At 47.2% G+C, this 17,500-nt stretch overlaps 1 protein-coding gene across 1 annotated transcript in view; it reads left to right on the top strand.

Annotated features, from left to right (window-relative positions):
• Positions 1-10,235: 10,235 nt before the first annotated feature.
• LOC137628675 (cilia- and flagella-associated protein 251-like) overlaps positions 10,236-17,500 on the top strand; it is a 13,553-nt gene continuing 6,288 nt past the window's right edge. Inside the window, exon 1 of the mRNA XM_068359827.1 lies at positions 10,236-10,250. Coding sequence (XP_068215928.1) covers positions 10,236-10,250 — 15 coding nt within the window. The remainder of the gene's footprint in view (positions 10,251-17,500) is intronic.

Genomic DNA, 17,500 nt, shown 5'->3' with positions numbered 1-17,500 from the left:
ACAACCCTAGCTGGAAAATCAGGATGATATAAGCACAGGGGCTCCAACAGGGAAAATAGCTCGGTGAGAAAAAGAAATAAGGAAATAGATAAATACAAGAGAAGTTATTAACAATTAAATACAACCGTAATAAAACAAGCCCCATATTTTTACTAGATCTTACCTATTAGGATATGAAGCATGCTTAACAATATGGTATCTATATCTCGTTTTCCTGTCTGAATTTGTTAGTCTACGATGTTAATAGCGTTTACTTTTCCTCGAAAACCTGGATTGGTGAAGTAGTATGTAATACTGTAGCATGCTAAATCATCATTCTGTATCCTTAAATTACAGATCATCCATCTCTCCTTGAAGTAAGTGTATAAAAAATATTCCTACTCTGTTGTGAATGTCATTCCAGTTTAGAATTGGCTGCAATGCTACTACGTCCAATCGTTATCGGCCATTGCAATTCCTTTGGCAAGCTTCGGTTTCATAATTGCCCACCAATTTCTTATCACTTCATTCTTGTAATTGTTTTACATACTGACTATAAATGACTTTAATATCAACGTCCTGAGTTATAAGTTAGCACTCAAGCCCTAGTCCCTTTCTGGGGACATCTCAATTTAATCCCCTTTATGAGTGGTATACCTTAACGTGGTGAAAGGGTTTGTGTATCGCCATGATCATCAAAGCTGTACTAGTTAGGGTCACCCGTATTGGGTTAATTTGCTGTGAGCAATCAGACAAAAGTATCCCACCATCACCAATCTGCTGTGGCCAGCGTGGTGATGAAATGGCTAATCCCCAGACATGGACATGGACAAGTCTGAGGCCTTTGTCTGCGGTGGGCTAGGAATGGCTACATTTATTGATATTGTTGTAATTAAATCAGCACAAAACCTACTAGCACTAAGAATTTAAAACTTAATTTTTATGCAGTATAACTGAATTAATATCCATTGATACATAGTTTTACTTTTTTTTTTTCATAAACAAATTAGAGAAAAAATTTTAAAAATTTTAGTACAGTAATTGTATTTTTCCTAACTATACAAACCTGAATCCTGTTAAATAGAAATAAGATCAGCTCCCTGACCCAGCAGGGAGGAAAACAATTCATCCTGTGTGGGAGAGTAGCAGGAGTGTGAGGGAGGAGGGAGGATTAGGCCACTCTCCAGCATTGCCCAAATTGGCATTCTCTAGATCCTGGCCTGAGGTTTGCGGGGAAGATAAGGTGAGCAATAACCTTGAAATGACTCGGCTTTGTATAATTAGGAAAATTACGACTTTTGGAAATAATTTTTATTTTTCCTAGCAATACAAACCTGGAGCTCCTTACTGTGGAGTATTTATTTCGGCAAAGCTGAAACTAGCCGATAAGCTTTTCTTACAAAGTATAATTACCCACTGCTATTTAGCGAGGTAGGTTAGGCCCCCCCTCCCGCCCCCCACCAGCACTAGCGACTAACCATCACTTTAATAATTGCGGCAGGACTTTTGAGATGTTGGTGCTGGCGGGTACAGTATGTGTAAAGAGCTCTAGGTTTGTATTGCCAGGAAAAAATAAAAATTATTTCCAAATTTGCAATTCATTCAGATGCAACATACAAACCTTCCGCTCTTTACTGTGGAGAATCACCTTCAGGTGAGATGAAGTCTGTGACCAACTGGCTGGAAACTGTACCGGGATGGCTTCTTGTACAGATTGACCTTGAGGGATCCTACACCAAGTTATCCTCGTAGTATAAAGAATCATTCCGTTGAAAAATGCTTAGTAACTATTTGGGCCGTGCCCTCAACTAATGCATATTCATTTCCACCTCCTCCCTGGTAGGAGGACGGGGACATAACATATATATACTTTTATATTAGGTTGCTCAAAGAGGGTGATACTCACCTACAGAAAGACAAGGTCAGCTATGCAGAGTCCCTGGGATGCTGTGTCCCAAGAGAGGGAAAGATGAAGTAGGAAGTGGCCAGTCACTCTCACATTAATTCTAGACTTACCCCACAGGTAACCTCCGCCCTCGACCCTCTAATACTTGTCCCACAAGGAAGCTAAGGTGTTTAGTTCACATGAGTCGCTACCATAGTACCTATTGAGAATGCGTCTAGGCTCCTGTGGGTTATGTCTTGCAGGTAGTGGACAGTGAACATGTTGAATTGTTTGATGTTTCCACCAGCCTGCTTGAAGTACTTTGCTGTACGGAAAAATTCTTTCAAAATGCCAAGGAAGTACTTATTGTACTCCCCTGACATCATGTGCAAAAGGACGTCTACATAACAGTGAGGTGTTTGGGGCCAGTGCCCTTTCTATTGATCACCTGATCCAAGAGGATCGAGTTCTTTGTTCTTCTCTTCTTGGTCTTCCCCATACTAACAAAGAGCTCTGGGGTCAAGCTCTTCTCATCCTTTTGAGATATAACCTCAGCGCCCTTAAGGGTCATAGTAACAGTTGATCAGGATCGTCTGTTACAGATTGGAGACGCTCAGTCCAAAAGGGCCCGAATCTAAGATGAGCTGGGTTGCAGACAGTTTCTGAGTCTTTGCAACAAACTCAGAGATGAAACTGAGTGTAACTTGCCCTTATCCTCTTAAATGGGCGATGTCGTACAAAAGACCATGCAGCTTGCTGACTCTCTTCACAGAGGCCAGGGCCAGAAGAAAAGCCGTCTTCAAGGTCAAGTCTTTGTCCTAGGTTTGACGGAGAGGCTCATAAGGGGCTTCTTTCAGTAAACGTAAGACCTTGAGAACGTTCCAAGAAGGTGGTCTAACTTCCGACTCAGGGCAGGACCGCTCAAAATTCCGTATGAGGAGAGACAATCCCGTCGAGGAGCAAATGTTAACTCCATTCATCTCAAAGACAAGGCTCAAGGCTGAGGAACAGTAAAAACTCCACTACTGTTGTTATAGAGGCACTGAGAGGAGAGAGACCTCCCTTTGACACCAACCACTAAAGACGGACCAATTCAACTGATAAACCGCAAACAACAACTCCTGAAGGTATCCTGCCGTGAGCTTCGCAACTGGCTTTGAAAAGTCTCTCTTTGTAAGGAGTTGCTGAATAACCTCCAGGTTTAAAAATGTAGCGATGGAATCACTTGATGGAATATCTTCACGTGTAGCTGTCCGAGTAGCTCGGGAAGTGGAGGGAACTCTCTTGGTTCCTCTGTGAGCAGGTGCAGAAGGTCCAGAAACCATTCTGCATGTAGCCACACAACGGAGCTATGGGGGTCATCGCTAGATCTTCCTATGCCCTTACCTTGTTTAATAGCCTCTTTACTAGGCGAAGGGGGTGAACATATAGACATCCATCCTGTTCCACAGGTGTTGGAAAGCGTCCTGCCCGAACGCTTGTGGGTCAATACTGGAGAGCAGTACACCGGTAGTTTCCAGTGGAGCGATGTAACGAACAGGTCTATTGTCGGCAAACCCAACAAAGTCAAAACTTTGTTGGCTATCTGTTGATTCAAAGACTACTCGGAGCTAACTATCTATTTCCTCCTGCTCAGATTGCCTGCCAGCCCATTCTTCTTGCCCAGGATGAAGTGGGCTGTTAAGGCTACAGAGTTTTCTTCTGTCCACCTGAGGATTTCTACAGCTAGTTGGCATAGGTGCTGTGAAAAGGTACCTCCTTGTTTGTTTACGTTGGGCTCTAATGTATTGTTGTCACTCATCAGCACTACGTAATGTCCCAAAAGGAGCCGTTGGAAGTGTTTGATGGCCAGAAATGCTACCCTCATTTCTATGAGGTTTATGTGGCACCGCCTTTTGGATTCGGACCAAAGCCTGGATGCTGTCAGGTGTAACAGGTGAGCTCCCCACCTCTTTTTGATGCATCTGTTAAGAGCAACAAATCCGGGGGAGAAGAGAGATCTACTCCTCTGAGTAGGTTGGTATCTAACACCCACCAACTCACGTCTCTCTTCTGCTCGGGACCCATCAGTTCCAGGGTACTTGGTGGGTCTCTGTGCTGAGAACAGAGGGTCTTCAGCTGCCGTTGCATAGATCAAATGCGGAGACAGCCGTTGGGAACTAACTTCTTTAGAGACGTAAGGTGCCCCAGTAGCTTTTGCCATGGGTGTGCTAACAATTTGTCTCACGAGAGAAAGCTCTGGGCTATCTCTTTCAGTCTCTTCACAGTCCTCAGACAGGAAGAATTTGTCTAGCATGTTCCCAATTCTCATCCCAAATACACAAGAACCTGAAGTCATGCAGTCTGACAGCCTGTCTGACCATTTGCGCCGTCTCCGTTTTGAACGGAGTATGCTGAACAAACTCATTCAGAGCCAAGAGGTCGAAAATGGGTCTCCAGCCTCCAGACACCTTTTCTACAAGAAATAAGCGACTGTAGAACCCTCGGGACCTTCCTGGGACGTCCTTCTCTAGCATGGTCCTGACTTCAGCCTGGTCCTTCGCTGATCCCTTTGCGTAGGACCCTGTCATCGTTTGACTAGAGTGCGAGGAGGGGGAGAGTCGATGAAAGGGACGGTGTACTCCTTTCTTAATACAGAAGTTGACCAAGGGTCTGATAGTGCATCCACCTTTGCCATCTGCTCTTTAGGCATCACCCCACCGGTGGACAGGTTGGAGATTGCCTTCCCTAGTGGTAACGTCCTCGCTGGGGTTTCTTATTACCTTTCCCCTGTGTTCCTCCTCTGGGACGAAAGGGATGCTTGAATTCCTGCCGTTGCACTGCCCGTTTCTTTGGTGCGTTCTTTCTTTGGCCTTGGGGTAGAAGAAAGATGGTTGCCTCTGCTGCGATGGTGCCGGTTGACAGGGGCGGAGGGTAACAACTCGGAGAAGAGTGCCTTGACTGACTCTTCTCCATCGATCCGCGACCTCCTCGATGCTGTCCCCGTTGAACAACGGGGTCTGTCCATTGGGGCGTTCCAGAGTTTCATTGCCTCCCTCTTGGCCACCTGTCTCTGGAATCTTGAGACTCGTTTATCCCCAGCTGCAGTCTATCGGTGAATAGCTTCTCGAAGCTGTACAAGGAGACTCCTGCGTACACAAGTGGCCTTGGCACACAGGACAGAGACTGTAAGGATCGGTCTCCTTCCCAGACAGGAAGGTGCTGCACCAGTGCCCTTCAGTGCCCGAGCAAACCCGCATAATAGGAGTACTCATGGCCGCACATACCTGCAAAAGAAAAAAAAATTAGAAAGATTAGCTTTAGGCCAGTTGGGAAAATTTTTAATGTTTGTTAACGGGGGAGTGAAACACCTCTGCACTCCACCGAGCCAAATTAAAAGGCGACGGTTAGTTGCTAGTGCTGGTGGCAGCGAAGGGTCTAACCTACCCGGCTATTGGTGGGTAATTATACCCTGTAAGAAAAGCTTATCGGATGGTTTCAACTTCATAGAAATAAATACTCCACAGTAAAGAGCAGAAGGTTTGTATGTTGTGCCAGAACAAATGATTATGACTAGTTCCGTTATGAATACAAACCTTTGTCCTTTTAAATTGAAGAGACTCACTGTTAGGAAGACAGAAACCCTACTACACAGAGGCCACTGGGGTAGAAATCCTTGGATGTAAAACGTATGAGAGCCAAAGGGTTGATTGTCTTTATTGTTTTGCTTTTTTCTTCAGTCAAATGCAAACTTTAGCCAGAAGCTATTTTTAACAATTTCAGAGCCTCGTTGGCTTATTCCTTAGTTTTGGTACTTAAGAGATTTATTTATATACTGTACTGGTAATTAGTTTTCACAATGATAAATTTAATTGGGTATTATTAATTTCCAAAAATTTCACTTACGTCATCTGGATGCAACTCGAGCCTGTTTTGAACAGTCTAGCATTTTGTGACAATTGTGCTGAAAGGAAATATTTTCAGCTAAAAAGCAAAACTAAAATTTATAAGCAATTACAATAGACGTATAGATTCTTCCAAAGCATTCTCGGCTGTCCTGTACATGGTATCCCAACTTGATTCTCCTCAAAATTCTGGACTTCAAAAAAGGCTGGCAATTTCTATGAGGGGTAGATGGATATCCTCCAAGAGAAAGCATTGAAGTATCGCTCTATCTCAACTTGCTACAATTATCTTTCCTCCAGCCTTGTTGATCTCTTCCTCCCTCCAAAAGATAGCATTGAAGTATTGCTCTATCTCAACTTGCTACAATTACCTTTCCTCCAGCCTTGTTCATCTCTTCCTCCCTACAAAAGATAGCATTGAAGTATCGCTCTTCCTCAACTTGCTACAGTTACCATTCCGCCAGCCTTGTTGATCTCTTCCTCCCTACAAAAGATAGCATTGAAGTATCGCTCTTTCTCAACTTGCTACAGTTACCTTTCCTCCAGCCTTGTTGATCTCTTCCTCCCTACAGCTGATAGCATTCAAGTATCGCTCTTTCTCAACTTGCTACAATTACCTTTCTTCCAGCCTTGTTGATCTCTTCCTCCCTCCAAAAGATAGCATTGAAGTATTGCTCTATCTCAACTTGCTACAATTACCTTTCCTCCAGCCTTGTTCATCTCTTCCTCCCTACAAAAGATAGCATTGAAGTATCGCTCTTCCTCAACTTGCTACAGTTACCATTCCGCCAGCCTTGTTGATCTCTTCCTCCCTACAAAAGATAGCATTGAAGTATCGCTCTTCCTCAACTTGCTACAGTTACCTTTCCTCCAGCCATGTTGATCTCTTCCTCCCTACAGAAGATAGCATTGAAGTATCGCTCTTTCTCAACTTGCTACAATTACCTTTCCTCCAGCCTTGTTGATCTCTTCCTCCCTACAGAAGATAGCATTGAAGTATCACTCTTTCTCAACTTGCTACAGTTACCTTTCCTCCAGCCTTGTTGATTTTTTCCTCCCTACAAAAGATAGCATTGAAGTATCGCTCTTCCTCAACTTGCTACAATTACCTTTCCTCCAGCCTTGTTTATCTCTTCCTCCCTACAAAAGATAGCATTGAAGTATCGCCCTTTCTCAACTTGCTACAGTTACCTTTCCTCCAGCCTTGTTGATCTCTTCCTCCCTACAAAAGATAGCATTGAAGTATCGCTCTTTCTCAACTTGCTATAGTTACCTTTCCTCCAGCCTTGTTGATCTCTTCCTCCCTACAGCAGATAGCATTCAAGTATCGCTCTTTCTCAACTTGCTACAATTACCTTTCTTCCAGCCTTGTTGATCTCTTCCTCCCTACAAGAGATAGCATTGAAGTATCGCTCTTTCTCAACTTGCTACAATTACCTTTCTTCCAGCCTTGTTGATCTCTTCCTCCCTACAAGAGATAGCATTGAAGTATCGCTCTTTCTCTCAACTAGCTACAATTACCTTTCCTCCAGCCTTGTTGATCTCTTCCTCCCTACAAAAGATAGCATTGAAGTATCGCTCTTTCTCAACTTGCTACAATTACCTTTCCTCCAGCCTTGTTCATCTCTTCCTCCCTACAAAATATAGCATTGAAGTATAGCTCTTTCTCAGCTTGCTACAATTACCTTTCCTCCAGCCTTATTGATCTCTTCCTCCCTGCAAAAGATAGCATTGAAGTATTGCTCTTTCTCAACTTGCTACAATTACCTTTCCTCCAGCCTTTGTTGATCTCTTCCTCCCTACAAAAGATAGCATTGAATTATCGTTCTTTCTCAACTTGCTACAATTACCTTTCCTCCAGCCGTGTTGATCTCTTCCTCCCGACAAAAGATAGCATTGATGTATCGCTCTTTCTCAACTTGCAACAATTACCTTCCTCCAGCCTTGTTGATCTCTTCCTGTCTACAAAAGATAGCATTGAAGTATCGCTCTTTCTCAACTTGCTACAATTACCTTTCCTCCAGCCTTGTTGATCTCTTCCTCCCTACAAAAGATAGCATTGAAGTATCGCTCTTTCTCAACTTGCTACAATTACCTTTCCTCCAGCCTTGTTCATCTCTTCCTCCCTACAAAAGATAGCATTGAAGTATCACTCTTTCTCAACTTGCTACAATTACCTTTCCTCCAGCCTTCTTGACCTCTTTCTCCCTACAAAATATAGCATTGAAGTATCACTCTTTCTCAACTTGCTACAATTACCTTTCCTCCAGCCTTGCTGATCTCTTCCTCCCTACCTGTTGAACTTCACCTCTGATTCAATACGTATTGTTCTCCTAAGTCTTTCAGCTTTGATTCATTGTACTGTACTTGTATAGAAAATAGAAATATCGGTTCAAAATACTTTCTGGAATTCACTCTTACACATTAATTCAGAGCCAAACTTAGAAGGCTGATGCTTGAAATTTCAAGATTATCAAAATAGTTTCCATTCTTTAGAACCTTGAAGGAACCAAAAATCATGACTTTAGGATTTAGACCTCAAGGCATAGCCAGGGAATTCATTGTGTGCCACCCAATTTATAAAGTGGCCATTTAGAGCAACTTAATAATACAACCATAAACACATCTGCCCAGTCCCTTGACAAAAATGACAAATTCGGAGATAATTTGTATTTTTCCTAACCATACAAACCTTAGCCATTTACATAGGAGTATTACTTTCGGCGTAGCTGAAATGACGAGCCATTAGATTTTAACGAGGGCTAAACTACCCCCGCGCTAGCTAACCCCCCCCCCCACACACTGGTGAGCTGACTCACTTCACTTAGAGGTAGGACTTGTCTTGGGGGACAGGGCTGGGGGGCAAATATGTGTAAATAGCTAAGGTTTATATGGTTAGGAAAAATACAAATTATCTCCGAATTTAACATTTGTTCCGTAACCGAAATACACACCACGCTATTTACATAGGGTGACTTACCCTCAGGTAGGGTGGAAAGTCCCCAGCCTTACTGGCTTTGGCTTACCCGGGGACTCAGAATCCGAGTGAGCAGCACTCGAGAAAAAGAGTCCCTGCACCTCGCAAGTTTCTTGCTACGCAAGAAACATGCGTCCTACATAAGCTTGTGTGTGGAGGGAAGAAGTGTGACTTGTCCTAGGAAGTCGACCTGAAGTCCTTTAGCTGGAATTCTAGGCTAGGACGTTCCCAATACCACCTCGTCAGGGTATGGGGGACGCGACAGTATTAACTTAATACTAGGAACACAAGGAAGCATGGTTTACCTGCAGAGGTCTGAGGTCAGCTATGCAGAGAACCCAGGATGCTGCTTTCCCCAAGAGAGGGGAGGATGAAGAAAGAAGTAAGGGCCAGACATACTTCTTTCATTCATGCAGTCTAAAACCGGGTAACAATGCCCTCAACCTTCTGCTACCTGTCCATTAAGGAGCCTGAGGTTAGACCAGCTGTTGTGTAGCCACCACAGGGCCGATAGAAAACGTATCGAGGCTCCTGTGGGTCACGTCCTGCTGGTAGTGGGCTGTGAAGGTCGTTTGACGCTTCCAGACTCCGGCTTGTAGCACCTGCGTCACAGAGTAGTTCCTCTTGAAGGCCAGGGACGTTGCGATGCCTCTGACATCGTGTGCTCTAAGGCGACGTGACGAAGGAGGGTCTGGATTCAGGGCGTGATGGATGACCCTTTGAATCCAGGCTGAAAAGGCATTCTTGATGACCCTCCTCTCCGTCCTCCCTGTGCTCCCAAACAGGGCTTGCACGTGAGGACGAACTGCAGCTGTTCTTTAAGATAACCCCTCCGACTCCTTACTGGGCATAGTAGGAGAAGTTCTGGGTCATCTGTTACAGAACGGAGACTCGAAATCCTGAAGGAGTCGAACCGAAGGTCCGGGACTCCAAGATTTTGAGTCTAGTAACCAACTCAGGGACGAACCTGAACGTTACCTCCACCTATCCTCTTGAATGGGCGACGTCGTACGAGAGACCATGAAGTTCGCTGACACGCTTGGCCGAGGCCAGAGCGAGCAGGAGCACCGTCTTCCAAGACAGGTGACGATCAGAAGCCTGGCGTAATGGTTCGCAAGGAGATCTCTTAAGAGCCCTAAGAGCCCGAACCTTGTTCCATGGAGGAGGTCTCACTTCCGACTGGGGGCAGGTAAGTTCGTAGTTTCGTATGAGCGAAGAAAGATCCAGCGAGGAGGAAATGTCTATTCCTTTCAGCCTGAAGGCCAGGCTTAAGGCTGAGCGATAGGCTTCCACCGCCGAGAGCGAAAGGCGCATTTCCTCCTGCCGATATACAATAACTCCGCTATTGCTGGAATAGTGGCATCAAGGGGAGAGGTACCTCTCCCACGACACCAACCACAGAAGACTCTTCACTTCACCTGGTTGTCGAGACATCCGGTCCGGCACTTGTTGCTGAACGCCTCTCTCTGTGAGGAGATGCTGGATGGTCTCCAGGCGTGAAGCCGAAGCGATGCTACGGCTTGTGGTAAATGTTGCAGTGTGGTTGATTGAGTAGCTCGTGTCGTGGGGGAAGCTCTCTCAGGAGTTCCGTCAGGAGATGCAGAAGTTCCGGGAACCACTCTGCATGATGCCGCAGCGGAGCTATCAGAGTCATCGACAGGTTGACCGATAGTCTGGCCTTGTTGAGCCCCCTTCTCAACAGACAGAACGGTGGGAAGACGTAGACGTCGATGTTGTCCCACCGTTGTAGGAAGGCATCTTGCCAGAGTGCCTTGGGGTCTGGGGAGTAGTACAGCGGCAGCTTGAAATTCAAGGCTGTCGCAAACAGGTCCACAAGGTCAGGACTTGTTGGCTACCAGGGGGGGCCGAAGACCACTCGGTACTCTCTATCTGTGAGGCCCTGCTCAGACTGTCGGAGAGCACATTCCTTTGCCCGGAATGAAGCGAGCCGATAGGGTATTGAGTGGACTTCGGTTCATCTCAGTATCACTACTGCAAGATGAGAAAGCTGTTATGAAAAGGTACCTCCCTGCTTGTTGAAAAAAGCCACTACCGTGGAGTTGTCGTTCACGGAGTGATCCGCCAGGGTCTGTTGGAAGTGTTGAAGGGCCAGAATACGGCCTTCATTCCTAGCAGATTGATGTGGAGGTACCCTTCTGGTTGACCATAGGCCTGATTCAAAACGTGCCCCCCCCCCCTTCTTTTGACGAGTCCGAGAACAGCATCAAATGCGGGGGAAGGACGAGAAGATCCATTCCCTTGCAAAGGTTTCCGTAGGTCAACTACCACTGCAGGTCCATTCGTTCCGCAGGTCCCAAAGGGACCAGAATGTCCGGGGAATCGTTGTCGTGATTCCACCGGGACTTAAGCCGCCAATGCAGGGATCTCATCCTGAGGTGGCCGTTTGGAACTAGCCTGGACAAGGAGGAAAGGTGACCTAGGAGGCGTAACCAAGATTGGGCTGGAAGCTCTCCTCGTCTGAGGAAAGGTTCTGCGACTCTCCTCAGCCTTGCTATCCTGACATCTGATGGGAAGGCTTGGAGATTGGAGTCTAATATCATGCCTAGATATCCCAGTTGTTGAGATGGAAGCAGAGAAGACTTCTCGAGAATTACCATGATCCCTAGATCTTGGCAAAGTCCCAGAAGCTTGTCTCGGTGTCGAAGAAGGGTTGATTCCGAAACTGCCTGGGTTAGCCAGTCATCCAGAAAGCGAAGGAGACGGAAGCCGCTCCTGTGCGGCCATGAAGATATCAGGTTGAACATTCTGGTGAACACCTGTGGTGCTGTGGAGAGATCGAAACACAGCACCTTGAACTGGTATATCTTGTTGGCGAGGCTGAATTTCAAGTACTTACTGGAAGACGGATGGATTGAGATCTGGAAGTACCCGTCCTTCAGATCCAGTGTGCACATGAAGTCTTGTGGTCTCACTACAAGCCTGGTTGACTCTGCTGTTCCACGCTGAACGAAGTTTGTTCGACAAACTTGTACAGGGCTGAGAGGTCGATGACAGGTCTCCAGCCTTCAGACGCTTTCTTACAAGAAAAAGTCGACTGAAGAAGCCCGGGGGGGGGAGCCGTCGATGACCTTTTGGAGAGCATCATTCCAGAGCATGGTCTCGACTTCTGCCCGAAGGGCTATCCCCTTTGCCGATCCCATGGCATAGGAGCTCAGCGACACTGGATTCGCTGTCAGTGGAGGTAGAGATGTAAAGAACGGGACGCGATATCCTTGGCTGATCACGGAGATCGTGCAGGAATCGGCCCCGAGTTGCTGCCACCTGAACGCGCAACCTTAGGCATCCTTCCACTGGGGACCATGCAGGGGGGTTGCCAATCCTAGCGTTTGCTGCCTCGGCCGCTCCCTCTAGGATTATTGCCTCCCCAGGAGGACTTCCTGCCCTTCTTGTCTCTGACAGGAGGGGTCTGCTGTTTACACACCTTGTCTTAGCTGCTGGGGCCGGTTCCGATGTCCTAGGCTGACGAGGCTGTTGTTGTTGAGGCGCTGGAGGCTTGTAGGGTCCGGATATAAGCGCCTTTGGAGGAGCGAATCGTGATTCGACTTTCTCCACCTCTCAGCTGTCCGTTCCCCGTCCTTGGGCTCAAAACAAGGTCTTTCCAAGGATGGAAGTGTGTTTGAGCTTGCCGACATCCATGGTTGGGACTTCCGAGAGGAACCTCTCGGTCACTGCATCTCAATGCTTCAATATCGAGTTTGCCCACAAGTTCGAAACTTGGTGAGCCGGGAAACGATGGTGCTCGTGCCTGAGAGGAGGAAAGTTTCCTTGACCTTCCTGGAGCTCTCCTTGGACAAATTCTCGGATCGCAACAGGATGCCCAGAGATCCAAGCCAGACAACCAGCCACGAAGTGGCCTGCATGGCACACTGCGGCTTTCTCCTGGCTTAAGATCTCCGAAGTCGAGAATGTCACCTGCCGGGCGGAGAATTTCTTGAGAGAAAAATTCCCTGGTAAGCCCCTTCCACGGAATGGTGGAGAGGAAGGGCTAAACCAGGTTCCCCCATGATCTCGAAGTACCTCCTCTGCTGATGGCTGACAGACGCAGTGTCAGCGACTGTCGCTGGAGGGAAGGGGATCGGACGATCCTGAGGAGTAGAGATGATGGGGCCTGCCTGAAAAGAAGGAGAAGAATGTTGCCCAGACCTCTCTGAAGCTTCTTCCTGCTCCTGCACGTGCGCTGCTTTGCGTCTACAGGTGAGAGATCATGCCGACAATGATCTGGAAGTACGCGCTCCAGAAGACTCGCCAGGTTGCCCGTGTTGCGAAACCCGACGGGAATCGCGAATTAAATTGCGCTGGCCACTCGCGCGATGGAAAACTGTTGGTTCGCGCGCGGGCGAACGTGGGTGCGCATGTGCGCGCGGTCGTAAGGGCGAGCGCAAGCGGCCGGGAATGGCGCTCGCGCGATGGAAAACCGTTGGTTAGCGCGCGGGCGAACATGGGTGCGCATGTGCGCGGTCGTAAGGGCGAGCGCAGGCGGCCGGGAGACCAATGGCGCGTAAGCGAGCGATGGCGCATTAACGAGTGATGGCGCGTCTTGGCGAGCGATGGCTCGTAGGCGGGCGAAGGCGCGTTGGCGAGCGATGGCGCGTTGGCGAGCGGGGGCGCGTAGCGACCTATCGCGTACAGGAGAGTTAACGCGTGGGCGCGTAGGAAACCTACGACGATTGAAGCGTTGGCGCGCAGGCGAGAATCGAGCGGGAGCTTAAGAGATCGCTGGCGCGTAAGAAGAGCCCAGGGGTGCCTGTGAGCACCCGTGCGCTAGCTTAGGTGTCTCCTGGGCGGCGCGTGTGAAGTGGAAGCGTACTGGTGCGTTGGCGCGCTGGAACTGGAACCGCGCGTGGGCGCGCTTGGCGCGAAACTCCAGAAGGGCACTGCGAGTCCAGAAGAACCTGTGAGCGCCTGTGCGCTAGCGTAGGAACTTCTTGAACTGCGTACGACGAGACAGGAACCGGGAGATCGTAGGCGCGTAGTTGCGTGGCCAGAAGATATCAGCGAGGGTGCAGAACCAGAGAGATCGTCGGCGAGGAGGCGAAGGAATAAACTCCTTGCCTGCGCCCTGATCCGAAGATCGTGGGCGAACGTTGGCGCGTATTGCGCACATCAGGAAAGGGGGCGCAGAAGTGCGCTGGCGAGCAGGTGAACGTGGAGTTCAGTGAAGAAATAATCTCCCTGCTTGCGCCCAGATCCGGAGATCGTGGGCGCGAGGACAAACGTTAGCACGCATTGCGCACATCAGAAAAGGGCGATCAGATGTGCGCCAGCGAGCAGGCGATCGTGGGCGTTCAGGAGACCGTTGGTGCACAAGGCGCGTAGCCGCACAGAAGGTCCCAGAAGCGTTGGCGATCAGGAGGTCTACGGCGAGACTCAGCTACAGGAGATCGCTGGAGTGTTGATTCAGCAGAAGACTGGTCCACAGCAGGAGAGTATTTGTGAACGCAGGAGAACGAGGTTGCACAGGTAAAAACCTGGCACTAAGGGAACTCACATTGTGAGATAAGCCCCTAGCCCCGAAGGGACCGGTGCCCGTCGGAAAACGGGGTGGAGTGGCGCCCACTGCGTCCAGGAACGGAGATGGAAGACAAGAAGGTCTGGCAGGTGTCGGAGATCGCGAACGATCTGCCGAAAGGTCTAGCGAAGCAGCTGTAACGGTCTGTTCTCGTCGAGGAGGATCCTCTGCGGCTGAGATGAAGACGACCACGAACAGGAGCACCATCATCAGTCCTCCAAAGAGGAGTCTCTGTTAGTGAACTCCCCCGAAGGGGAGAGACACTCGAAGGAGAGACCGTTGGACTCAGCTGCCCCCTCGAAGGATGTTCGGAGGGGGGAACTGAGCCTTCAGCAACATCAGCAACAACAGCAGGGGAGTCCTCCGAAGAGGAGTCTCTATGAGTGTCCTTCTTGCGAACGAGAGAGGAGAACACTTCGTAGAAGAGACCAGAAGAACTGATGAAGGCGCCCCTTAGGGCCGTTGGATCAGCAAGCTGACCATAAAGAGAAACCCTCCGAAGAGGAGCTCCTGCAGCTGCCCAGCCCCTTGAGCGTAGCTGCAAGTGCGACCGCTCAGCACCAAGAACATAAATGCACGAATTCCATGGTCCGGCCTTGCAACCGCTCAGCCCCTAGAGCTTGGTTATAAAAGCGGTCGCTCAGCACCAAGAGCATAACCGCCCAAGGACAATGAAAAAACCAACCAGGAATTATTAAGGTAAGAGAAGTTGCCCCCCCTGAAGGGGAAAAAACTCATACCTGGGAAGGGAACCTCCCTCGGAAGGGAAGTTACCCACCCATGGAGGCGAACCTCCTGAGCGTTCTAAATGAACTAAGGAGCTGACAGTTGTCACGGGAGAACTTCTAGGAGAAGGGAACACGCCCATGACGAAGTCGTAGAGGAGGCGGCAACAGCAGACTCCCCAGGCCCAAACAGGACAGCTCTGCTTCGTTGGCACATTAGGCAAACGAAAAAACTAGATAGTTAACTATGAAAATAAAATAATTTTTTAACATTTTTTCCCCCGGGGGAACTCTGAAGAGGAACCCCGAGGGAAAAGAACATAAGAATTACACACCAGGAATGCGCCCTCCTCCCCCACTGACACTCAGGGAAGGGGAGAAGGCAGAGAACTGTAACAAAAACAGAATTATAACAATTATAATTATGTAATTCATCTAAGAATGTTCACTAATAGTAAGAACGAATGAACCCCGAAGGGAAGCATTCTACGCAGAAGCTGAAAAGTTAACAAATACAATTAGATTTGATTAAAAATAATTGAGACAAAATAAATGGAGTAGCAACTCAACCCGCAACGGGAAGGAAGCTACCGTAATACGTAGTAGTAATAAAAGGGTGAACGACCTCAAGAGAGAGAGAGAGAGAGAGAGACCGTAGTCAAACTAAACTCCCATGTTCCCCACGCTGATAGACCAAGTTCCCCGTAGGGAAGGAGGGACAGCAGCGGAGAAACAGATAAATAAATACTGTAAAGTCCAGCGATGACGATTCCCCACCGAAGGGAAGACCTTAAGACCAAGTGAGAGATCGCGACCCATGAAATGTCACCGTGGGGGCCTGGGACCACACGGAGATGTTGTCGTACAATTGAGAGGACTTCCTACACACACACAGCACAAACACTGAAAAGGAAACTTACTGTATTTCTATACTCAAATATATACATAAACATAAGAATGTTTACATATATATTAAGTATAAGAAAAGTAAGTAATTAAGTAAAGACAAAACATTAATGGCTGCCATGCGAGGACGGGACAGAGACGTCTGCTCATCGTCAGAGCCAAAAGTGAAGTGAGGCAGCTCACCAGTGTGTGTGTGTGTGGGGGGGGGGGGGAGGGGGTAGCTAGCTACCCCTCCCCTACCCCCGTGCTAACTAGCGCGGGGGCAGTTTAACCCTCGTTAAAATCTAATGGCTCGTCATTTCAGCTACGCCGAAAGTAATACCCATGTAAATAGCGTGGTTTGTATTTCAGTTACGGAACAACTACATTTTATTTTACATGAAAGTCGATGCCAAGTGAATTGCATCAGTTTTGACCATCTATTATCAATCTACTCTTACTTGTAGGTAGTAGGCTGGCCAGAGCACAGCCATCTATCGAGATACTACCACTAGTCCTTGATTGGCCAGATGATACAACATTTGATAGCTCTGGTTATGGATCAGTTTTCCTGTGCCTATAAATACACTGAATAGTCTAGCCTATTCTTTTCTTTCCACAATCTCCTCTTTTCTCATACACCTAACAACAAAACAACAAAGATAACCGAAGAAGTCTTTATTCAAGGGGTTAAGTACTGCACTATAATTGTTCAGTGGCTACTCTCCTTTTGGTAAGGATAGAAGATACTCTTTAGCTGTGGTAGGCAGCTCTTCTAGGAAGACACTCCACAATCAAACCATTGTTTTTTAGTATTTGGGTAGTGCCGTAGCTCTTGTATCATGGTCTTCCACTGTCTTGGATTGGAGTTCTCTTGCTTGAGGGTACACTTAGGCACACTGTTCTGTTTCCTATTTCCTTTCCTTACTAGGCTATTTTTTTCCTGGTGGAGCCCTTGGGTTAATAGCATCCTGCTTTTCAAACTAGGGCTGTAGCTAAGCTGTCCAAATTCTCTAGCTTAAGCTTTGCTCTAAAACAAGGGTTCTCAATGAGGGGGGAGGGAGTTTCAGATTTTCAGGAGGGACCTGGGACAACAGATTGGCAAACTCTAATAACTGCCAATGTTGATTTTTCATTGCCTTTGAGCTCCATGGAAACACTACAAAAATAATCCATGTAAGATTATAAATGTATATGTACTTTATATGAAAAAAAATATATGGATTTTTTTATTACATACATATTACTTGGAGTGCACCTTTTGAGGTAATCTTAAAAGAGGGAATGACAATCTGACATGTAGCAAAAGGCGGTGCATGGGTCAAACAAGGTCGAGAACCAACCACTTTGTATAAGCAAATTGTGATTTGTAACAATGTTGCAAAGTTGTTCTGTTAAAAAATATCAAAACGACTAATAAATTATAATAGGATCTATATTTGTAAATACTTCAATTTCATTTGGTATAGTCTCATGTATACTTCCCCGTACATTATACTGCCTTACTTGAGGGATAGTCTAGGATGATAGGTTAAGAGAAAAAATCTGTTTCTAAAATCCATAGGAAGTGATAGACCCCTTTCATATAAAAGGGAAGATTATAATAGAGAAAAATTTGGAAGATTTTAAAGTATT

This window comes from Palaemon carinicauda, chromosome 36, assembly GCF_036898095.1.
Source record: "Palaemon carinicauda isolate YSFRI2023 chromosome 36, ASM3689809v2, whole genome shotgun sequence".
In the NCBI taxonomy this organism is placed as follows: Eukaryota; Metazoa; Arthropoda; class Malacostraca; order Decapoda; family Palaemonidae; genus Palaemon; species Palaemon carinicauda.
This window is presented reverse-complemented; position numbering and strand designations above follow the sequence as displayed.